Genomic DNA, 21,248 nt, shown 5'->3' with positions numbered 1-21,248 from the left:
ACCTCCCTCCGACTCAGCCCTGTCTTTGTAACTAGCCTTCTTTTGTCACTGCATCGTTCCTTTTATAATCTTTTTATTTTTTCTGCTTTGCAATATTCTAACCTCTTAGAGTTACTCCATTGTTTACTTTACTTGGCTTATTTCTATTATTATTAAGTAGCATAGGCAGGGAAACTTTATGCTTAATTCAGTTTCATAAATTCAAACTAACAAAACAAGCGCCTCACCAGTAGTGATTATGTGCCGAGACTGACTAACGCCCAGTATATCTCACAGCAGTGGTTTCTGGCCCAGGAAAGCAGGGTTAAAGAAAAAAAAAAAACCTTGTCCGAGGTAAATAATATGCAGTGAATATTAAAAAGGAGATATAAAAAAAATTAAATGTTATGCTTTGTTCGCAATCGAACTTATGTCCTCCTATTTCCTAGCCTGTATTTTGATACTTTGAGATGTGGTTTTAAATGATATGCCGTCTTTTTTCCAGTGAGAAAATCGCGAAGGCAGTAGCAGCGATAGGAGTTATACCGCCTAATTGTAGGCTGTACAGCTTGCCTAGAGTAAACTGGGGATATTTTGAATCTTGCCTCGCCATGCAGTATTAGGTAAATCATTCGGCAGATTTCACAGGGTCAGTCGTGGGCCCGCTTGGCTTCTGTTGGTTTTCCTATAGGGAGTATTCACTGACGCGTGGGCGGTCCACTCTGGTTGATTATGGGGCAGTCTGTCACCTTTGTATCCACCGGAAGAACAAGGCCAACGTGCGGAATAAGTGCTGTCATGCAATCCCACAAGAAGTGACATTAAGGCGAAAGCCTTTAATGCCTCATCGTTGTCGTGAACAAAATGTGTACCGCTTTGCAGCGGCTCTGATTGGTCGAGAGGAGATGACGTCATGGAGGTCTAGACAGCGAGATTTAAAAATAGATTAATAAACCTTGTCTTCTACTGGGGAATCGAACCTCCATCCTTTGGATCCACAGTCCAGCGCTTTATCACTGCGCCGCGCCCTTTTTTTTCTTTATTGACGACTTTGACATTTGAAAGTGAAATCAGAAATACAGTGCATAAAACGCGTAAGCCAGGCTTCGGCAAACACGGATTAAAATTCTGTCAGCGACACCAAAACATCAAGCAAGGTAATCCATTCTGGTGGATCAAGGAGTGCTCGGTAACACTCTCTTAGTTAAACGACACTTTCAACAAAATGCTCGCGAACAGGACGCACGACAAGATCAGCATTTTCAAATTGCATCCTCGTTTTCCATATTGAGTGCAGGCCCAGAAGCATAATCAAATCATATGGTATATCCTGTGATGTTTCTATCGGCAAGAACCTTATTCCATATGGATCGAGTGGTAACTGTTTCTTAAGCGTGCGCTGTAAAACATCCCAGTGAAATATTGGGTCCCAGCAGTCAAGAAAAACATGCTCTATTAATTGTGAAACAATTGTTTCAGATTTTTTGCATGAAAACAATTGGTAGTCCAGGGTACGAAGATGCCTTTGCTATGAAGCCATGTCTTAACGGGTAGCGTGTTAGTGTGCAATTTAAAGAAAAAAGTTTTGACTGAAGATATTACCGGCATTCTTTTAACTCTTTTAAGGACGTCTTGTCTGGGGCCTCCACGGTATGGCAAAGGGTACAATGGATGTCAGTGAGGTCTCTATAGAGTTTCTTCTTGGTGACATTGCACAGATATTCATGAGAGAAACGCACATTTAACAACCTATAAGCAAGCATAACTTCACGCAGATATCCAGTCACGGCACCGCACATATTTTGACATGACGACACCACGAACCCTGGAAGGAGTCTGCTGAGCCTGACTTGAATCACTGTCCGGAGAAATGGATTGTTTTGGTCGCGTAGATAAATAAAGCGCGATACAACCTGGCGCATAAATAAATGCACAAGCCCTAGTCCTCCCTTCTCCTCCCTTCTTGGCAGGAAGCCACGTCGGACAATTTTTGTCACTGCGCCGCGCCCCGGAACATGAATGTTGTGTGGTTGCATGGAAGCAGTGGAATGCTTTTCCCAGCTAAACCGCTTTGCAGCTCAAATTTCGCACAAAAATTCCCTTTGGTGGTCAGTATTTTTTTACACCGAATTTTCTTCGCGTGCCTTCCTCATTTGATTATAAGTTTCTTGTTTACATCGTCTTTGCTGGCGGCGAAGCAAAACGAGCCGCTGTCCCAGCGATGGCACCTGTGGCACCATCTCGCGCTGTTTACAGCAACACTGTCATGCAGATTCGGCAAAAATGTTGGCGGGCAGTATTTTGTGGAACGTTTGAACAGCTTTATCACCTTATTTAGCAATAACAATCAGCGAAGCTGAGTTTGGTCAGAACTGCACTAAATTATAAGAGGTTTATTTGTCCACCGCAAAAAATCTTTTCAGATCAAAATGCAGTGAGGTGGCGTCACCGCTTTGTCAGTTGCTTGTTTTGCTCTTTTACCGCCACAGCTGATGCAAACATTCGAATAATCATGGTGGAATCATGCATGTACCATAACAAGCTTAGTATAAAATATTTATTTACAGATGTCATTTATGTGCGAAATATGAGCTACAAGACCCCATCGGTTTAGCTGGGTGGAGCATTCTACGGCTTTCATATGCGTCGTTATGAGTTATGCCGATGACTGTGCCTTCGTTCAGCTGCTTCAGCCACAGCTCTTTAACCCACTCGCTTGTAACGTATCTGCGTCCTTCAAGTCATCTGCCGGCTTTCAGTTGGTTTCTTGTGAAGAAGCTCGTGCGGAGGGCAAGTAACTCATGAATGTCGCACATATTTATTCACGGCCACAGATGGATGCTTATCATGCATTTGCGCACACCGACTGCAAACGGGTCGGTGGTGCACAGTTTCATTTCTTCAATGTAGCAGCCTCTGTCTGCGCTGCACAGACTTGAAGATAGTTCGAACTCTTAGTCATGGTGCCGATTTAGTTTTCATAACACCAGTGCTGACGTGAGGTAGTAACAGAGAAAACGAACGCACATGAGTAGCCGAACCACCGAATTGTAGAATTTCTATACAATATTCAATCCTTGAAAATGCTAGGCTAGGCCTCACAAATCCCGGTTACATTTACAGCCGACCGTGGATTTTATTTAGTCGCTGCCACTCGGTTAGTGCCCAAAAAAAAGTGTTCTGTTATAGGTCAGTGTTAGCGTGTAATGGCGGTGGGGATGCACAACCCTTCAATGGAGAGTTTTAGTTTACAGCGATCCTCCACCGAGTGTTCCACTGCGCATGCACAGATCCCCTTGACGCCGATAGATGGCGCCACGTACTGGACGTCGGCACATAGACCTGCCGCCTCGGAACCAATAAGCTTGTGCGGATTGCCCACGCGCGGCAGAGGGTCAGGGTGGCGAATTGCGGATCACGGTAAGCTAAATCTCTAGTGTCATAGGTTCGGTCCCGTAAAAGATGCCGTGCATGACGGAACGGGGAGATTTCTTTTCTTGTTAATTCAGAGTTCAGGAGGCGAGGGGGGAGGGGGGGGGTGGTAACGGTGTTTATACGATTGAAAAGGGCAGCAGCAACAGTGTTTTCCCTCTACGTTCTCGTTTTCCGCAGGTTCTCGCCGTAACGTCTGTGACAAACTTCGAGTGGGTGACGCTGAAGCGTCACAGTGCGCTGTATGAGTTCCCGCGGTGGGCTCAATACCTCGGATTCGCCGTGGCCGGCATTGGGCTGGCCATTATTCCAGCCGTAGCCCTCAAGGAGCTGTGGGCAATGAAATGGGTGAGAAGGGGCACTATCCGCCATTTTTGCAGAGGATGCTTAGGAGCGGTCGAATATCAAGAACCAGACCCTATAGAACCTGACCAGGACAACGGTCCGGAGTACATATCAACGAGGAAGTAATTACAAGCAAGATGCATGTGAGAAAGAACTCTATATTAATATTTTAGGTCAAGATAATATCGTCAAGTACTCAGACAAAATATTGTTAAGAAATCAGTCAGGAATCAAGCATGGCTACCTAATACTTGCTATCCCAAGAACTATAGAAAAGTTAGCAGATAATTATGCTCATTTCTAAAATCAAGGTGCTGAGCCCCCCCCCCTTTTATTCAGAAGTTAAAAGCCAAGACGTAGGCTTTCCCCTATTCTTCAGCTTGTGCCTTTGTTTCTTTTTTGCAGAGTTAAGTTTTCTCTTTTGTGAAATCTTTTATTTTACATTGGCTTAAGCCCGTCGTACTTTAGACGGTGCTGGCTGGTGATATTACTTTTTATTTCTTTTTTAATTAACCACACTACACTTCAGTTTAGTCAGTGAGAGTACGCTTGTTGAAATAGTTGTCCCGTGCGTTCCTTATTTTATCTGTAAAATATAAACACCATTGCACACACGAGACCACTGTATATACGCGCGGGTTATCGCCGGGATGCTCAATCAGTCCCTAAACCTTATAATGATGATAATATTTTAGTCCTGGAGTTGTATAAAAAATCTTCAATTTTGATTCAAAAAAGGATTGGCTAAAGTTACGCCACATTGCCGCCACTGCTGTGTTGGGAGCAAGGACGTTGGAGGGACGTGTACATAATTTGGGACAAAGTCCAATTTCACCTGTCATTGCGTAAAAGCTGCGTGTGGCAGAATGTGATAGGAGAACGTGTTCGGCTCGGGAGTTCAGTGGGGGTATATTTCCACTCGGGTTGCCAGTGCGAGGTTTGTGCAAGGTCACATGACTAAGATGTGAAATTATGTCAGTAATTTCACACGGTTCACGGCCAGAACAACTCAAGCTTATCTTTATATAGTCCGAAATCACTTTACTACAGTGGTCCTGCTCACACCATACGCTGAAGATTCGGCAAAGGTATAAGTTACAGTGAAAAGTTTGCGATTTTTTGCTTACTTCGCGTAATTCAAGTACAAGTTTAAGAGACTGCTCTGAAAACAATTTATGCCTTCCCTATATAGCAACTGGATCATTTGCACGGTTGCAGTAAACGCTACGGTCAACTGGCTGGCAGGAATTATTTGCCAACGGCACGTAGAGACGATCACTTCTCCCTTCCCAATGGAATGTCTGACACGCAAACTATAGGAGGGCTTCACATTTTATTTCTGACAGTCTCTTTCAATGCATTTGCACTTACGATCCTCGACACCGTTCAGAAGCTTCGATAGCTGAATGAAAGGGCACGGTACTTCTGGGCAATGCTGCGTAAGCTATACAATCTAAAGTAAACATCAAAATTGAAATCATTGATCTGTCCAATAGAAAAAGTTGCTGAATCATGGCTTAAATACGACAAAATATTTTGTCGTTCAGACGTAACATCAGATTTTCTGCAGTTGTGTAGTACGTTTTTGCAGCTCTGCAGTCTCTAGTTCTGTGGAACTTTTCTCTAGTACACAAAATTCTGATGTTATTACAAGCATTTCTACAGTCACAAAAAGTTCGCTGTCAAAACCCGCACAGAAATTTTGTTGTTAAAACAAAAAAATATATGTAGTTCTGTTTTGGATTGGGACTCGTATCGATCTGCTGGCTCATGCGCAGTGTCTCCTCGCAGGACTTCTGGAAGGCGATCAGCCCTCGCGATGATTGGGGCCCCAAGGGGTACGAGGACCGACGCCGGTACCGGCTATTCATGCTCGAGAAGGGCTACATGAAGGCCGAGGACGTTGAGAGGATGAACGAGAGCGAAAGGCCTCTGCGCGAGCTCGAGCTCAAGCTGAAGGCCATTGAAGACGCGAAGGAGGCTGCGGCGAACAAGGTGGACAAGCCCGATCACGACGCAGCTGCTGGCGAGGCCAAGCAGGAGGAGCCGAAACCGGAGGCCAAGGTCGAGGCCAAGGCCGAGCCGCCAAAGGCTTAGCTTCCAGAGCCAGATATGCTGAAAGTCCGAGTGACACTTCAGCGGCGGTGGCCACACATGAAGGCAAAATGGCTGAGTGCGCTCACAGTACTCCAGCCTCGGGGAATAAATCCGAAAGAGTTGTTCCGTCATTTTATTTTAGCGGTATAAGCGAGTCATTGGTTGCACCCTGAAGCAGCATGCGAAACTCTGAAGTTTTTTCTGTCATGCATTCATAATTTCAGTGCTTAGAAATATTTGTTTTCCTTGTACGCATATTTATTTATATGCCCCAATAGCAATATGTAGAAATGAAAAACAAATGGGTAGTGGGATATACCAGCTCTGCGTTTTAATTAATGCGTAACAGTGTTAACGACTCCCATACGCGGCCGTCCTTGCTGATCTTCGTTCGCTTAAGCATGAATCCCTTAATTTGTGCACGCTTTGCATCGTGTAGCCCCTTTTGTGCGCAGCCCCTTTTATCTCACAAACTCTTTTCGCAAACAGTCGTAAAGTACATCATTGTGTGATACGTAACGAGGCTTAACCAGGCCTTACGAACGTGTCTGCGTGGCCTAGGAATAGCATGTGTGAGTCGGGACCTCAGGTTAAAGTACCAGCCTGAGTTGGCAGCCTCTGCAAGGTCACGTGGCCTCATATTTTGCTCTTGACGCTTGCACAGCGGAAGCCGCAGCGGAACCGTTTTTTCTGCAGTACAGAGACCAGAGGTTTTGGCATCTCCCTCATCCCCTGAAACGGTATACACACGCAAATTACCCTTGCTGCACTGTATTGTCGAAGCTGCTTTCATGTCTTCGGGGAAAATTCGTTTACAATGGCGGAGTGGTCTTTTTCAGGGCTAGCTTGGCCTATATTCCCTGGCAGCACTTTGTGGAATTAGAGGTAAGGCCAGGGAGGAGGACGAAAGTGACCGGTTTTTGTCCCTGTCCTGTGGAGAATGGGCGATCTCGTTCCAGTCCCCCTGTTACCTCGCCCCATCCTATTCCGAACAATACACCCCACGACAGTGTGACAAAGGTGTATCTCCCTTCCCCTGCCTAGCTTCAGCAGCAGAGGCACATGAACCTGCGTGAGTAATCTGCGGACACCATCTTGACACACATTCGCACTTCATGAAAGAGCACTGAACAAGGCTAGAGGGGGGTGCACCCAATCATTCTACAGCAATCAAGGAAACGGGTTCATAGAAAGCTCTTCAATCGATCGTCTAATTTTCGCCTGGAATGATCAGCAAAAATGGGAGCCGAGGGGCCCTCACGCATGCCCAGGACATAGCTAAAATTTTAATATGACAGCAGCTTTTTCACAAAAAGTATCCGCCCTAACGGGCACAGCCCGGGCCTCCCCATCATAGCCCACTTTATGCAAGTGACCCTAAAATACTAAAACTGCAGTACAATCAGATTTATGCACCATGTTCTTTGCCGTACAATTTTCCCGCTCACTACATTTATATCCTTAGATTGCTACATAAACAACACACACACATACAAAGAAAACTCTTTGCACGATCCCAGTGGAGGACTAAAGAATTGAACACACAGCACCTTTCAGTGGTCAGTACACTGGCAAAAGTGCATGGCTTACTTTGGCGAGACGGAGTGTAGAAGGAACCATAAAACATTCTATGCTTGTAAGCATGTTGACAGCGCTTTTCTGCCTTGAGTAGAATATACAATGAAACACGAGGTTGGAAAAAACGCAGGAAACCATTTTGGAATTTACAAAATTACTGCACATGAGTATGAAATATACCTACTTCAACTCACTTTGCAAACTGCAAAAGATTAAGCACAGGAATTTAATATAAGACTTTTAAAGATGCCCGACATGATCCGTAAATCCATGTTACTACCCCCAGTGTCAACTGCTATGGCTGTTAGTAAACATGCACTGCTTTTTGCTTCGGGCGCTTGCAGCATGCAACTGGTTTTGTACTTCGTTAGGTCTAGCTAAATTAAGTGCATCGAAAACAGTGCGGAATGTCATGTCATGCGACGCCCGCCTCTTTCGCTGTTCCTGAGTTTTTTTGTTTTTATTGAAACTGCCATTAATGTTTTTCCCCCAGCCGTTCAGACTCGGGTTCACAAAGGAGTTGCGTCCGCCGAATTCCGCTGTGTCTACTTAAACAGTGTATTCTGAGACTTCTAACATTCCTTCAAAGGCCTTCAATTTGGTAGTTGCCACTTTGCAAAAATAAATGGCACAGGCAGCAGCGCCATCAGGCGATTAATGATTCCTTATAAAAATGGCGACGGATAATTCGATAAAAACGATAAATTAGAAGACAATAGTTGTTAAGCTATGGAAAATGCGAAAACATGGACACATCCCGCAATCGCTTATCTGTCAATGAGCTTCGTCGCTGAAATTTAATTGCGACAGAGACATAAAGCCCAGTGGCCTAAATATGTGGCAATCGTTCGAGACACCCACGGCGGCTCTGTCTTCAAAAGAATACAACGCGCTGATCAACCGCAACAGTCTGTTTTGTAACAGAGTTGGAAATATAGGCTAGTCCCAACTTTATGTTTTTTATTTGACCTGTGAAGTTGTTCTCCGTTTTCGACAAGACGCGCCTAGCTAATTAAATGCAAGTATTACAAATGAACCACTGTTACCTGATGGCGCACAAGTGCCCAAAAATGCGCATCATCGCACAAGTGATTCTCCTTCAGTCTCTCCGCGTAGTTTCTTGAACGTGTTTATTCATTGCGTCTGGTTCGAACGTTGTGGTCGGCTTAATGAAGAACGTAACCGTGCAGCTGCAGTGTTTTTATAGAAATTGAAGTATACCGCCGCATAGCAGTATTTTTGAAGTGGAGTGATATTTTGTTAAAAGCTAGCCACAAAACAATCATGGAAAATTGTGATTAAGGTCCAACGAATACTCGTAGGAATCTAAATTTAGGTTCTCTGTAGGATGGTTATCAACCGAAACATACCGTTCCGTGACGACACTGGGATTTTTTTTTTTTTCGAAAAAAAATTCAGACGTAGAGTCGAGCTTAATAGGCTCAAAGTCTGAGACGCCGCTGGGCGGCCTCAAAGGAAAAGCTGTAGAAAAGGTATTTAAGGCAGCGCACGGACACTATGTCGACCAAACTGCCTTCTGAAGCGGCCACCACGTCTACAGTTTATCTGTATAAAAAGAAAAAGAGACAGCAACATAAAAGCCCTCCAAGACTGGTTTTACCGGAGACACGTTCCCCTTGCACTGGGCCAACTTTTAGACCTTTAGTGGCACCTGCCTATTTACGGTCGAAAAAAAAAAATTCTATTGAGTGCCGTCTTGGAGGCTAGCTTATGCTTTATTGAAGTCATAAATTATTCCCCTAATGTAGGTCGGTAAACCGTGGTCGCGAGGTAAAAAAATTGCGGGTGCGCAGTTGTTCCTAGGTTTACATTAACCAGCCACACAATATGCGGAAGGTGTCAGTCTGTCAAAGCGCTTCAACTCCACGGCGAAGGTTCTTTTCTTGGAGTCGCTGACGACAGTAATGAGTGTATTTGCCGCCTTCTGTTTCTCGAGGAATAAATTAAGAGCACGAAAATTATAAGTGTAGGTATGTCAAAATCGAATTTCATTCCACCGCCCAGCGCTACGCTTAGCTTGTATGATATAAATGCGCTGGATTATCTCTTAGGAAACAAAAATGGAATTAGGGATTGGACCATTGCTAAAGCACGTGCGCAGATGGAAAGAGTTCATGGCAATTTCAGTGCCGAGAAGGCTTTCCTATGCTCAAGCAGATAAGCGCACGGCGCCATCTCTTTGTGTCCAAGAATATTCGGATTGAGGTCAACGCAGTTGACTAGCAGCCTGCCTGATAGATGTGTCCCCACATGACTCATAACTACCTGACCTAATTCCAAGTAGCCAGCATTGGTCATAAGAAATTCCGAAAAGCGAGACAACAGTTTTTTCAAACAAGGGCGGAGTACAGGCAGTACAGGCGCCTAGGAGCGCAATTGCCTATTGTTGTGCTGGTTATCTTCACTGGACCGGGATGCCTCTGCCTTTCGCAGTGCTGCAAACATTTTGTGAGATGAAGAATAGCCTGCCCTCAGCTGGAAGGGGGCACAAAGGAGGAAAAAAACATGTTTCTGCAGTATTATCTAGAATGGAAAAAAGATGACTTCCGGGGAAGGCTAGTAATGACGAATTCGGTAATGTCCTACTGCCGCGACAAAGTAAAAAGCTAGCGACCACGTGGGGACGAGCACGTGGTCTCTTCATTGCGGTACACATAACGGAGAAAAGTGTTAGCGAATACTAAAATCAAAGTTTTATTTTATCATTTTCATGTATTTTCAGACGAATTTAGCAGAATTGGCAACAAACTGATTGGCGTAAAGATGAATAAATATAGAATGGTCAGATGACACGGACCTAAGAAAAACTAAAGAAAACATTATTTTTAAAATGTCCCGCTTTATCCTGCCTGCCTTTCAAAGACTAGTGGCCACCATTCAGACAGCGCAGAAAGAACCTTGATATAGTCTCCTTAATCACAAAATAAGCGCTCATTCAACTGAATTGTGGTGCAGCGGCTGTAAGCGCAGCGACACTATCTTTCTGAGCCTAGTTTCCCGAAAATAAAAGTACTGTGCGCGCAGAAATCCACGCAGCGATTTTCTCCTCGACCCGCTGCAGACTAGGCAGTTGTACAACCAGGCATTTCTTACGTTCTGGGCGCAAGATTTATGAAAAATCTTGATCTCCTAAAACTTTTTCTTAGTATCCCTACCATTGCTTTTTCGGTGAGTCTTGTAGAAAAGGCGCACTATTCGGTTCATTTCAAAGCACACAAGCACAAGTTTTGCAATTTGAATTTAAGTAAGTAGGAAAAGATTTTTTTGCCTTTTTCCTTATGTCATGGCCACGTAGCTGTGCTTTACATCGGGAAAGATTGCGCCTCTTAGTATGAAAGATTTGTGTAGTACGTAGGTGTAGTACGTGATTTTCAAGCCTTCTCTTGTAATTTTTTGTTCTGCTTGAAAATAGCCATACTCGTTACCATTAGGCTGAGTTGTGCTGGACATGTGGCGCTGAATTTGCTACAACCCCCCCCCCCCCCCCCCAATATAATTCCACAGTTTAATTAAAAGTTAGGAAGCCCTAGACACAAGACGGCGCACAAGCGAGCCCCTTCTGCTTCGACGTCGCTGCTGCCGCGTCGTGGCAGGCGTTGCATGGGTCTACACTAAAGCAGTTCTTTACCGGCGCCCCTGCGTCGAGCATGCCCTGGATTTTCTATGAATTTCCCATCTTGCCAGTCTCTCGCACGCGGTTTTCTTGGTGCCGGCTGTAATAACCCCTCCTTCCCCTTCCCATGTCGTATACACAAACTAACGACCTCCCCCCCAAAAAAAACAGTGCTCCGTCCCTTTCCCATTCTCCTAGCCAATCACTGTTGAAGGCTCGCGTGACGTCGAGCATGACGTCGTGACCCGCGCAGTAGCTCAAAGTCTTATCTTCCGCATAGCTGCTATCCACCAGTCGGTTCTGTGCGTGTTCTGGACGAAGGCTGTATCGAGACCTGCGTGAAACCCGTGCTGAGACCGAGCGTCTACTCTACTGACCATGGCGACCCATTTCCGATCAGCGTTTTCGGTGAGTAGTTCTAGCTGTTTATATATTTTGGTCTGTAGTGTAGTTCTAGCTGTTTATATATTTTGGTCTGTAGTACACACTTTCATTTTTCATATGCCTGGCCGTAGCCCTGCAACGCTGAAATATTCCAAAGGTTCATTCTCTCGTAAACACCTGTTGGCGATGGAGGTTAAGCTTCATCCTCTTTTATTTCTATAAAATGTTCAACCAATACCTGGAGAAAATTCGTCTTCCTACCTCACCAACTGGACCGTAACAACGTAATTTGTTATTGATTATACTTTGTCCTCTAAAAGAACGCAGCAACTATCAACCTACTATTAGGCAGGCGTTTGAAAGAAATACAGGGGTTCAGCTTGTCCATTTAAAACATCATGCCGGGTATATAATTACTTAGACTTGAAAATCTGTCATTGTCGCATGACGCATCTACATTCTTTCTTAATTTCTCGCATGAGGTAAGGGGGGCAATATGTTTCACTGGATGACCCTCCAGCGGCGGAGACCGGATTACGTGTACGTGAGGGGCTTTTTCTAGCGTATGACGTCAGCGGTGTCGTCAGTTTCCAGTCAAATTGGCACCAGTCTTCGTTTAGAACGCGTGACCGAACAACGGGCGAATGGGTCCGCATGGGTTATTCACAGAATTTGGGGAGAGCATCCCGATTAACCGACAGCTACCTAGTACGACCACTATCAGTGGCAAGACAGTCAAAAGGAAGAAGCTGTTTGCACGGCGGTACAGATATATTTGCCACTCAGGTATTTGACTGCTTCGGACATCAGTAAACGTCGCCTGTTTAAACGACGCTTCGCGCCAATGGTGTAGCCTGCTTTGGGCTCTTTGGCACAAAAGTAACTATGGCTTCTATCAGTGCTCGTGCACGTGGGTTCTGGCCCCCGATTCCCTGAGTAAAGTGGAAAAGGCTGTCTGAAGGAGTGTTATATACAGGCCTTTCATCAGCACGTCCTGCTGTCAGTGGTCGTTGCTGGCATTCTCTCTTACAGCATTCTTTTCGGCGTTACCTTGACTTGATATTGCATCTGATATCAATTTGTGCGCGTGTTTAATTTTTTTTTATTTTGCCTGAATGTTTAATGATACTTCAAGCTACCTGCGTAACTAAGCTCGTGGCTAAGTGAAATATGTTAGTGTGACCATTTTGATTCAGTTAGAAGTCCTGATGCTATTACAACCATGTAATTACACATGAATGAGAATGTAATAGCTTCTCCCTCAGCCTGGGTTCCTTTGTCACGTTAACTCCAAAAACAACAAATGATGCATAAAAACATAATAAAAAGCTGATTAAATCCTTGATGTTTAAAACTGTCCATCCTATAGGGGGTATTTTGGCAGTGATGTTTCACAACAATTTCCCATTCACGTGCTTTGTGTCTCGGTGGCCTGGAATCAGAGGGCAGAAGGAGCTAGCAAGGCGGCTCATTACCAGTTCGAAGTAATTGTTTCTCACCATATGGTTGAAGCTTGTGAAATCTCACAGGTTCTTCATGTTTGGCACTCCCAGGTTCGTCCCGCCTCCACAATAGCGACTGTGAAGTCATAGTTTTAATTTTTTTTTTCATTCCCACCATTCTATATTCTGCCGAAAGAAATTCTAATCGGGCTTAGAATTCAACAAGAAGTCTTTTGGTTGTATTCGCTCGCGGAAAATTTCATTGGGGTCGTCATAAGGGGGGGGGGGGGGGGGGGGGGGGGGGGGGGGTGTTGTAGTTTCAATGGCAGAGCAGGTTATAGCACGACTCTGAAATATTAACCATTGAATTCTCATAGAGCACTGCACAACTGCGTCCATCGTTGTCCCATTAGCCTGTGCAAACCCTTCTGTTGTTCGCCTGTATTGGAAGGCGACCAGTTTGACTAGGAATTTAATTCATGAATTATTGTTCATTAAAAAAATGTCACTGCGCCGTCTTCAAGCATGTTTAACATTCATGTATTAGAAAAAGAGAACGCCGACCAAAGGTTGTTGATATTATTAACAATAACCTTTGGTCGGCGTTCTCTTTTCTTAATACGTGAATCAACTGCCCGATCAGACAAGGTTTCGTCAAACGTTAGATTTCATGGTCTAAAAGCACTTGCTGCTGGGCTAGTTGGTTTTGGTTCATATTTAAAATAGTTTAAGGCGCAAAAAACAGACAAACACAAAGGTAAGTGACAGGACGAAGCGGCAATCCGACGAAGCGCTTCGTCCTGTCAGTTAGATTTCATGCTTTAACATTTGGACACACCAAGTCGTACAACAATTAGGGGGACGCTCGAGATTTGCCTAACTAGAAGACCCGTATAATCTTTAAAGAAACGTTTTCATTTGGACAAGACTTTAATATAGTTTCTTTTATTTGGTTTTGTTAAAAAGAACGCACAATAGCAGTCTCATTTCTCAATGCGCGCATACACTTATCTTGAGATACATGTCTGTAGGCTCGAATTCCATATGGAGCCTCCAACATGACCAGAAGATGGATGCTAAATGTTATGACACCATACTGAGCGCCACCAAAATGGGTTGCGTCACAAATTTATTACCATGTCCTGTGTTTGTCTTCCCTGGTACCGACTTTCCCAAGCAAAAGACGATGCCTGGCATTGCCTCAAACCACAATACCGTAAATTCCCACGGAAATGTAAATGCTCAGAATTAGCAGTCGCAAGGAGTAGCTGATCTTCTCTCTCTTCGCATCTCCTCTTCTTTTACCCTGCTTCTCTCTTCGCCTTCCGAATCTTCTTGTTCTATTTGACAGGATTATTCTTCCCTATCCTCCCTCTTGCCCTCTTTCCTTCTGTGGCTCGAAGCAGCTGGTTATGGTTAAGGCGCACGAGCAGCAGTGACTAATCGCAGACTTGAAGTGCACCGCTGACTAGCCTAGTGTAGATTTTGGTACAAGCGGTTTCAAGCCGAGTGTTTATCTTGCTTAGCTGGTACCGATCCATTGAAACTATCGCCGCAGCCAAGCGCCCGCATGCTTGACTGTCACACACTCTTTTTCTGTCGTGCTGTGCATCGAAAATTGCCGTATTGAGTGACACGAATCCGTGCATAAATTAACAAAACAGTATCGCATTGCCCTCCTAAGGTGTTAAGTGTAACATAAGACCAGGCATTTTACTTGTGAAATAGTTCATTAAACACAAATGTCGTCCCAGCGGCTGTAGTGACGCTTTAGAGACTCTAAAGGACACTTAGGACTTATTATCTGTAGCAATGGCAAAAACCCTTTTTTAAATATTTCTTTATTTTATTATTTTTCCTTTTATGTTTTCATATCTTCATTAGAATTTTTTACTATACGGCCGATTCTGGAATACGCAAACGTAATCTTATTTCCCCGCACAAAAGGGAACATGTGCACGCTCGAAATGGTGCAGAGGAAAAGTGTTCATTTTCTTTACAAGAGCACCGATTAACGTACTGAACATTTACTTTCTTGCCTTCATACTCTGGCTAGTCGAGAAAAATTCCAGCGCTTACAGTTCCGTTTCAACTACTCTGCGCCTCATTTAAGCTGAATTTTTCAGATTTTATTACACACAAATCTACTCGACAGATTCATCCAAGTAGATTGCAATTTTCCTGAACGAGAATGGAACGAATTGAAACCTTTTATTACTGCATAGTCATCGCTTGACTAATTTGTGGAACTTGTCGAAATAACATTCTTTGTTTTTCTAATTTTTGACAATGTCCGCTTCTAATGTTCATTGTACATGTTTTTTTTTTTTTTTTTTTAATGTATTCCAATCCAGTGCATTGTCTGCTCCTGTAATAATCCCACTGAGATTGCACGTATGTTATAATCAATAAGTAAAAAAATAAATAAATACTTTTAGCCTATTCTTTGCTTAATTACGTGGCTACAGGATCGGATTCTGGACTTCTAGATTGGCCATTTGACCTTTTTGGGTTCGCTATGGCTTTTGGCTGTTCATTACCCGGTGTTTAGTCACTTCAGCAAATGTGACCAATGTTGGTTTGTTCTTGTGCATATTGTCTCCAGCGCAGTGTTTCTGAATTTGGGTATTCGGCACGGCTATTTTACCAAAAGACCTGGATTCACCTCGTTTAATATAGCGAATAAAAATCTTGAGGGAATTCAGAGTAGATTACATTTGCAAGCAACCATTTTCGTATGGCTCTTGGAACTTCTGAGTTGCGTTGTCAACCAGTCCTTCAGTATTTAGTACAGAGTATACTTGCTAACAATTAAAAATTTACCTTGATGCATTATTGTGAAAAAAGCGCCGGGCTAGGCAACGCTTTGAGCTTATCCCGCCTTGCCGGCTCATCATGGCGATAATTTAGTAGCGCTGTTCCCGAGGTTGCAGCGGCGGGCCTTTGGCGGGCTCGAGGTGAGAGCCTCCGGCTCGAGGTGGGCTGGGCCTTAAAGTAAGCACAATGCAATGCTCAACTCTCAACAAAGTCTCGTTCGAAATTTTTGTTTGTAGTTTGTTTACCGAAACCTTCTTTTTAGTTCAATTTGCTGCAGATTAACACTTTCATTGGTCCCTTTTCTAAGGCCTTGCGAAAGGACGTGGATCTCAGGGCACGGGCTGACGGCATCAACTGGATAATTGATGTCCACAACAACATGGACATCGATCCAGATACGCTGTTCCGGGCTGTATCCCTGATGGATCACTTCTTGCAGGTTGGCAAATCTCCTAATACTTCTTTGTACTGCTATATAACTAAGGAGTGCTTAAAGAGAACGCGTGGTGTTTTGTAAAATTGAACGCGAGGTGTAAGATGATCAGATTCTCAATTAAGAAAAACACAACAAAAGCACCCAATGTTGTACTAATTTTTATAACGTTAGTATATTTCTTAATTTGACCAATTATTCTAGATACGTGCATCGTTTTTGTATAGCAATTGATTTTCCCAAATGTACCCTGTAGAATTAGTGCGCTTTCTTATGCGAATCCTAAATAAAACAGTTTACGAAATTCTACCTGTCACTCCTGCATGATTAAGAATCAAAATACTTGAAAATGCGAAAAATTAGTGCATAATTTATTGTTTAATTTTTATCATAATCACGTTTCCGCCCTTGCGTGTGAATAAGATAATGACCTACGAAGACAGACAACAGCAGCTTTAATGTTGCCTCTCTTATGTCTTGCTTCAGTCCTGCTTTTGTAGATTTAGCTAATCAGTTTCGGTTATCGTGACCTTCAGGCATTATGGAAAGATCCCAATTTTCACTCCCGCGTTCTACATTTGGATTACTTAAAACGCCATTAGGAAAAGAAAAAAAAGACTACCTCCATTATGGTGCGCCCATTCTTTTTTACATACATTTCGACCGCTAATATTTTACTTTTCGTTTTGCTAACAGCGAGCGCTTGTACTGAGGATGAATAAGATCAGCATAATCTGCCATCTAAATTTTGTTGAATTACTTTATTTGCTTTAGAACGGCCGTCGTAATGCTTACTTCGTTATTTTATACTTCGAAAGTTTAAAAAGCAACTTGAATGATATAATTAGCCATGCACGTCATGGTCCGTTAGCAGCCATGTATGTGTGATACTGATACTAATTAATTGCTTCTTCTGGGTTTAAACCAAACAACTGGTGATTGCCGTGACCACACATGCTTCAGCTTTACTTCGAAAGATTTAATAAGTTGAATAGATTGTCACATATTTACCGTTGAAATCTCTCGTCTGTAAATCTGTCATGTAAGAATCAATATGCGTATGCAAGCTTTGCGTAGGAATGTTACTGAAGACTATGTAATGAATTCCTTCTGTGTCCGTCTCTCCTATTTTTTCTTTTGCAGGCAAAGATCGTCGACCAGCGCACGATGCAGCTACTGTCGGCCGCAGCGCTGTATGTGGCGGCGAGTCATATAGAAATCGAGAGCCCGGAGTGGAGGCACTGGTTCTTCGCAGTCATTACCAGGAATGGGGCCATCACGGAGGCAGCAATAATACGCATGGAAAAGGAGATTCTCGCAGTCGTCTCCCGGAGTTTGGCCCTGCAGGGACCACTGCAGACCCTTCGTTTTGACTGTAGAGATGTTGAGGTTCGTGCATTGCTTGCTTGCGGTTCCGTAACCACCAAAATCAGGAGAATGTGGGAGGTTGCATAATAATATCCGGCAATAAGATTATAGATAGTATCATTGAACAGCGTACAGCGGTGTTATCATTTGATTTTCGCCTGTTTTAAACCAGTTTTGATGTTTGTTGTGTAGGAGAGGCTCTGTAGTACTGATTAGTTACGATAAGTGCTTGTTTAATGCGAACAGGTAGAACACACACTCTATCATGCTGTCTCAATATCAACACGGTATCAGTGCAGTTAAGCTATTTGATTAGCAGCTGTATGTTTGTATTCTCGACAAGCATTCATAGGCATGTATTAGAGGAACAGGTTTCTAAACGCTCTGTCCATGGATGGGGGCATAACAGATGAAGTGCATTCTTATTTACTGGTGTGATTTAGTTCAAACCAGGAAAGCTTTCAACATAAAGTCTATACGTATACAGCTGTTCTGCGCGTAGATGTGACCAGGCAACAAGTCGTAGCGATGATATTACACCTTGTAGAAGCTCATATTACTCTGCAAGAATGTCTGCTCAACGCGACACAGTGTCATTTTCTTAATCAGAAACACAGAACAACTTCGTGCCATAGCTCTTGTTAGAACTCAAACTGATGCCCCTTTCTGCGTGTGTTAATGCCTGTGCATTCTTACATAAGGTAGCTTTGCTAATCTGAAATCTAAATCTCTTCCGCCACTACATCGTAACATTAACCTGCTACACTGAGAAGGATTGTTGGTGCCGATGAGCAGTAAATGGCGGTGTGGCAAGGCACTGAGATCCACATACAAAATGGTTTATGTTGTCCTATGTTATCCACAAAATCGAGAAGCGGCGAAAGGAGTACTACACCTATCGTCGTTTTCTAGCTAGTAAGGTTCCGTTTTTAGAAAGATTAACTAAGTCTAGCTTCAGTTTTTCATTAATGACGCGTCACGATCTTGGCGCGCCTTATATTATGTATACGGCGAGTTCTAAGCAATTTTAGCCGGGATGCTTGGAATGCCAGATTGAATACGCAGAAACTAATTTTGCAAATCAATCTCCCTTTTAGGCAAGTTTATTTTTATAGCGTGAGATGCAGACTATCTTGGCGGCTAAATATATGTAGCCTTTAGTTCAACGTAATACATTTTATCTGCCTAGAATATACGGGCTGTCCGTTATTTCTTGTTAATTGCAAGGGCCGATTTTCCCCCCAACAAATCAACTTCTCTCTGTCATGTGTTACTGGCCTCATATTTAATCATTGTGGTTTACTTTCCAGTAACTCGACCGTTTTTTTTTTTCTTGGCGACAGAGCATTAGGAAGTTTTACTGCCTTTCACCCTTGACAGCATAGCCAATCACTACGTTAATTCAGAACTGATTTAACGTTTCTTTCTTGGCGTGTATTCGACGTAAGGTTCTGTTTCGCAAACAAGTCTAGAGCCATGGTATCGATTTTAGCAGCAATTTTATCGCAGAATCATTCTCTAAGTGTCCAGCCTCTTCTCCTCTATACAGGCGACCCGAGAGGAAGAGTTTGCAGCCAGGTACATTCTGGAGCTTTGTCTCGTGGACTACGTCATGGCTTCCGTTAGCCCCTCGGCGCAGGCAGCTGCAGCCGTGTACTGCGCACTTCGGCTTTCTGGAAGGCCAGAAAACTGGTAAGCACTTTCTTCCCACATTGAGATAACTGCAGACCTTTGTTTTTTTAGCATATTCACAGAAAAGAGTAGCCTGGCACTGGTGCGATGCTTAAATATCATTGAAAGCAAGTAAAAATGTGAAGATATCCTTGCTGTTTATTTATGAGGATTGTTTCTGGTCCTCTCGTGACAACCTTCACCTTCATAAACAAAAAAAGAATGAAGTCACATCTGTTCGCCCTCTGTGAGTGCCGAGTGCTTTCCACAGGCTGCTTAATAGTGACGTATCGACATTGAATGGCATGTATGGCAGGTGATGGCATCAAAGGTATTGAGTGTAGTGATGTTAGTGAGGGTTTTATTCTTCTTGAAGGCGACGTAGATGGGCTTATTATGTATACGTATGCGTCATAATATAGAGACGTTACGGTTCTGTGAAAAGTAAAATATTTCATTCGTCCAGTAACTAGACATAACCAAACTTGCACGTATTGTCGCCTCTTTCGTTAACTCCTAAAAAAAAAAAACAGGCGCAGCCCGGTTGAAACAGTCACTTTCGATGTCATTTTCGATATGATATGGATGCTCCCGATATTCTGAGTGAAATTGATTGCGAAATGTGTGTACCAATTTACTGGTTTAAGTGATCGGTGGGGTCCCGTGAGCCTTTGATATAGGAGATGGCTCAGATTCATTTTAAAGGTGACGTATCTGGGCTTGTGTGTATACGTCGTAAATACGGGAGTTTTACAGGTGCGTGAAAGGTAGCATTATTTATACATCCGATTATTGCATATTCACCGTACCAGCACGTGTTGTCGTGTATTTTAGAAGCTCCTAAAGAAATGGGAGCCTAGTTAAAACGCCACTGTCGATGCCAATTTCAATATGATAGAGGTACTGATGTTGAGGGCTTTTATTTTCTTGCAGAGAGATTGCAGTGGGATAAAAGCCTGAGGAGGTGCAGTGGTTGTGAGCGCTAATAAGTTTCTTTTTTTTTTCGCAGCCCTAAACGGGAGGCACCCTACTATAGCTGTAGTAGGAGGGAATTCCTGCGGCCACTGGTGCAGCGGATGGCGGGTCTCTTTTTGGAGGCACCTGGAGTCAGGAACCTTGTACGTCTTTGGTTTTTCATCAGTTATAATTTCAGAAAAATAGCGTTGTCATGTTCATTAGCCATTAGGTTAGTAGAGGTATGTAGTGCATTCAAATGTGACGTACTAAAATGGAATACATTGCTGGAAAGTACAATTTCAAACCGCGCCAGTAATACATTATTGGTTAAAAGCACCTTGTTCAGACAGATATTATTTTCGTTTGATTTTGTAGTGCACACGGTCCAGTTTATTATGTCCCTGGAAATTATCCTACCATTGTCCACGCACTGAAATTGCCTCAGGAGTGTTCCTACATATGCTGGAAAGCTTTTGTAAATCAAGAAAAAAACGTCCCATACTTTGTTCTTTTGCAGGCTCCGTACAAGAAATACAAGTCGGAGCGATATCACTCCGTCGCGTGCCTGTCGGAAGCCAAGACATGGAAGCTTCGCCTGATGGCAGAAGGAATCTTGACCTTCGGGGGGCAGTAGTCCTTCCTCAACCTTCACCTTTTGAAGCCTCCTTCGTGTGATTTGAGCGAATATATTTTGGTCCTTACCTTAGAATTCAATTTTACCTGTTAATAAACTGCGTCATTCCGGGCACCAAATTGTCCTCTTTATTTACACAGCAGCTTATTTGATGAAGCTCAGTTGGCCTTAAACTCTCACAGGTGACCTGCCTGTGTCAAAGTAAGCAGGTCTGAAGGTTCTGCTTGTGTTCTGCGAGTATACTATTTAGAGGTTCCATATTACGCACGGCTCTAAGCGCGGCTCTTCCGCGGGCCTTTAGCTGAAATTAAGCGGACCTCTGAATCTGCGATTCTAACGGTGAATAAAAAATTCTGAGAGCACTGTAGCATCTACACTGTAGAAATGTGAAAGCCTAAGCATTGCAGGTGCACACGGTGCATCCCGTTTTCTCTCATTATCATCATCAACTACTAAATGCACCGTCATTTTCATTGC

At 43.5% G+C, this 21,248-nt stretch overlaps 3 protein-coding genes across 4 annotated transcripts in view; 2 read left to right on the top strand and 1 right to left on the bottom strand.

The window, feature by feature from the left end:
* Nucleotides 1-5,948, top strand: part of LOC146179328 (sodium- and chloride-dependent glycine transporter 1-like) — a 33,741-nt gene extending 27,793 nt beyond the window's left edge. Inside the window, exons 14-15 of the mRNA XM_084579603.1 lie at nt 3,592-3,759; nt 5,548-5,948. Coding sequence (XP_084435729.1) covers nt 3,592-3,759; nt 5,548-5,853 — 474 coding nt within the window. The 3' untranslated portion in view covers nt 5,854-5,948. The remainder of the gene's footprint in view (nt 1-3,591; nt 3,760-5,547) is intronic.
* The window catches only part of LOC146179319 (G2/mitotic-specific cyclin-B2-like), a 234,298-nt gene that overhangs the window by 90,735 nt on the left and 122,315 nt on the right, over nt 1-21,248 (bottom strand). The window lies entirely within an intron of this gene.
* Nucleotides 17,285-20,884, top strand: LOC146179327 (G2/mitotic-specific cyclin-B2-like). 2 transcript variants are annotated; one of them, XM_084579871.1, is made up of 5 exons: nt 17,285-17,530; nt 19,059-19,087; nt 19,136-19,201; nt 20,190-20,298; nt 20,655-20,884. In XM_084579871.1, the coding sequence occupies exons 1-5, from the start codon at nt 17,309-17,311 to the stop codon at nt 20,769-20,771; spliced, it is 543 nt and encodes a 180-aa protein (XP_084435997.1). In that variant the 5' UTR covers nt 17,285-17,308; the 3' UTR covers nt 20,772-20,884. The 2 variants fall into 2 exon arrangements, with proteins under 2 accessions (XP_084435997.1, XP_084435996.1); XM_084579870.1 differs by having other exon boundaries at nt 19,059-19,201.

Source organism: Amblyomma maculatum, chromosome 9, assembly GCF_055883805.1.
Source record: "Amblyomma maculatum isolate TAMU_Amacu chromosome 9, ASM5588380v1, whole genome shotgun sequence".
Classification (NCBI taxonomy): Eukaryota; Metazoa; Arthropoda; class Arachnida; order Ixodida; family Ixodidae; genus Amblyomma; species Amblyomma maculatum.
This window is presented reverse-complemented; position numbering and strand designations above follow the sequence as displayed.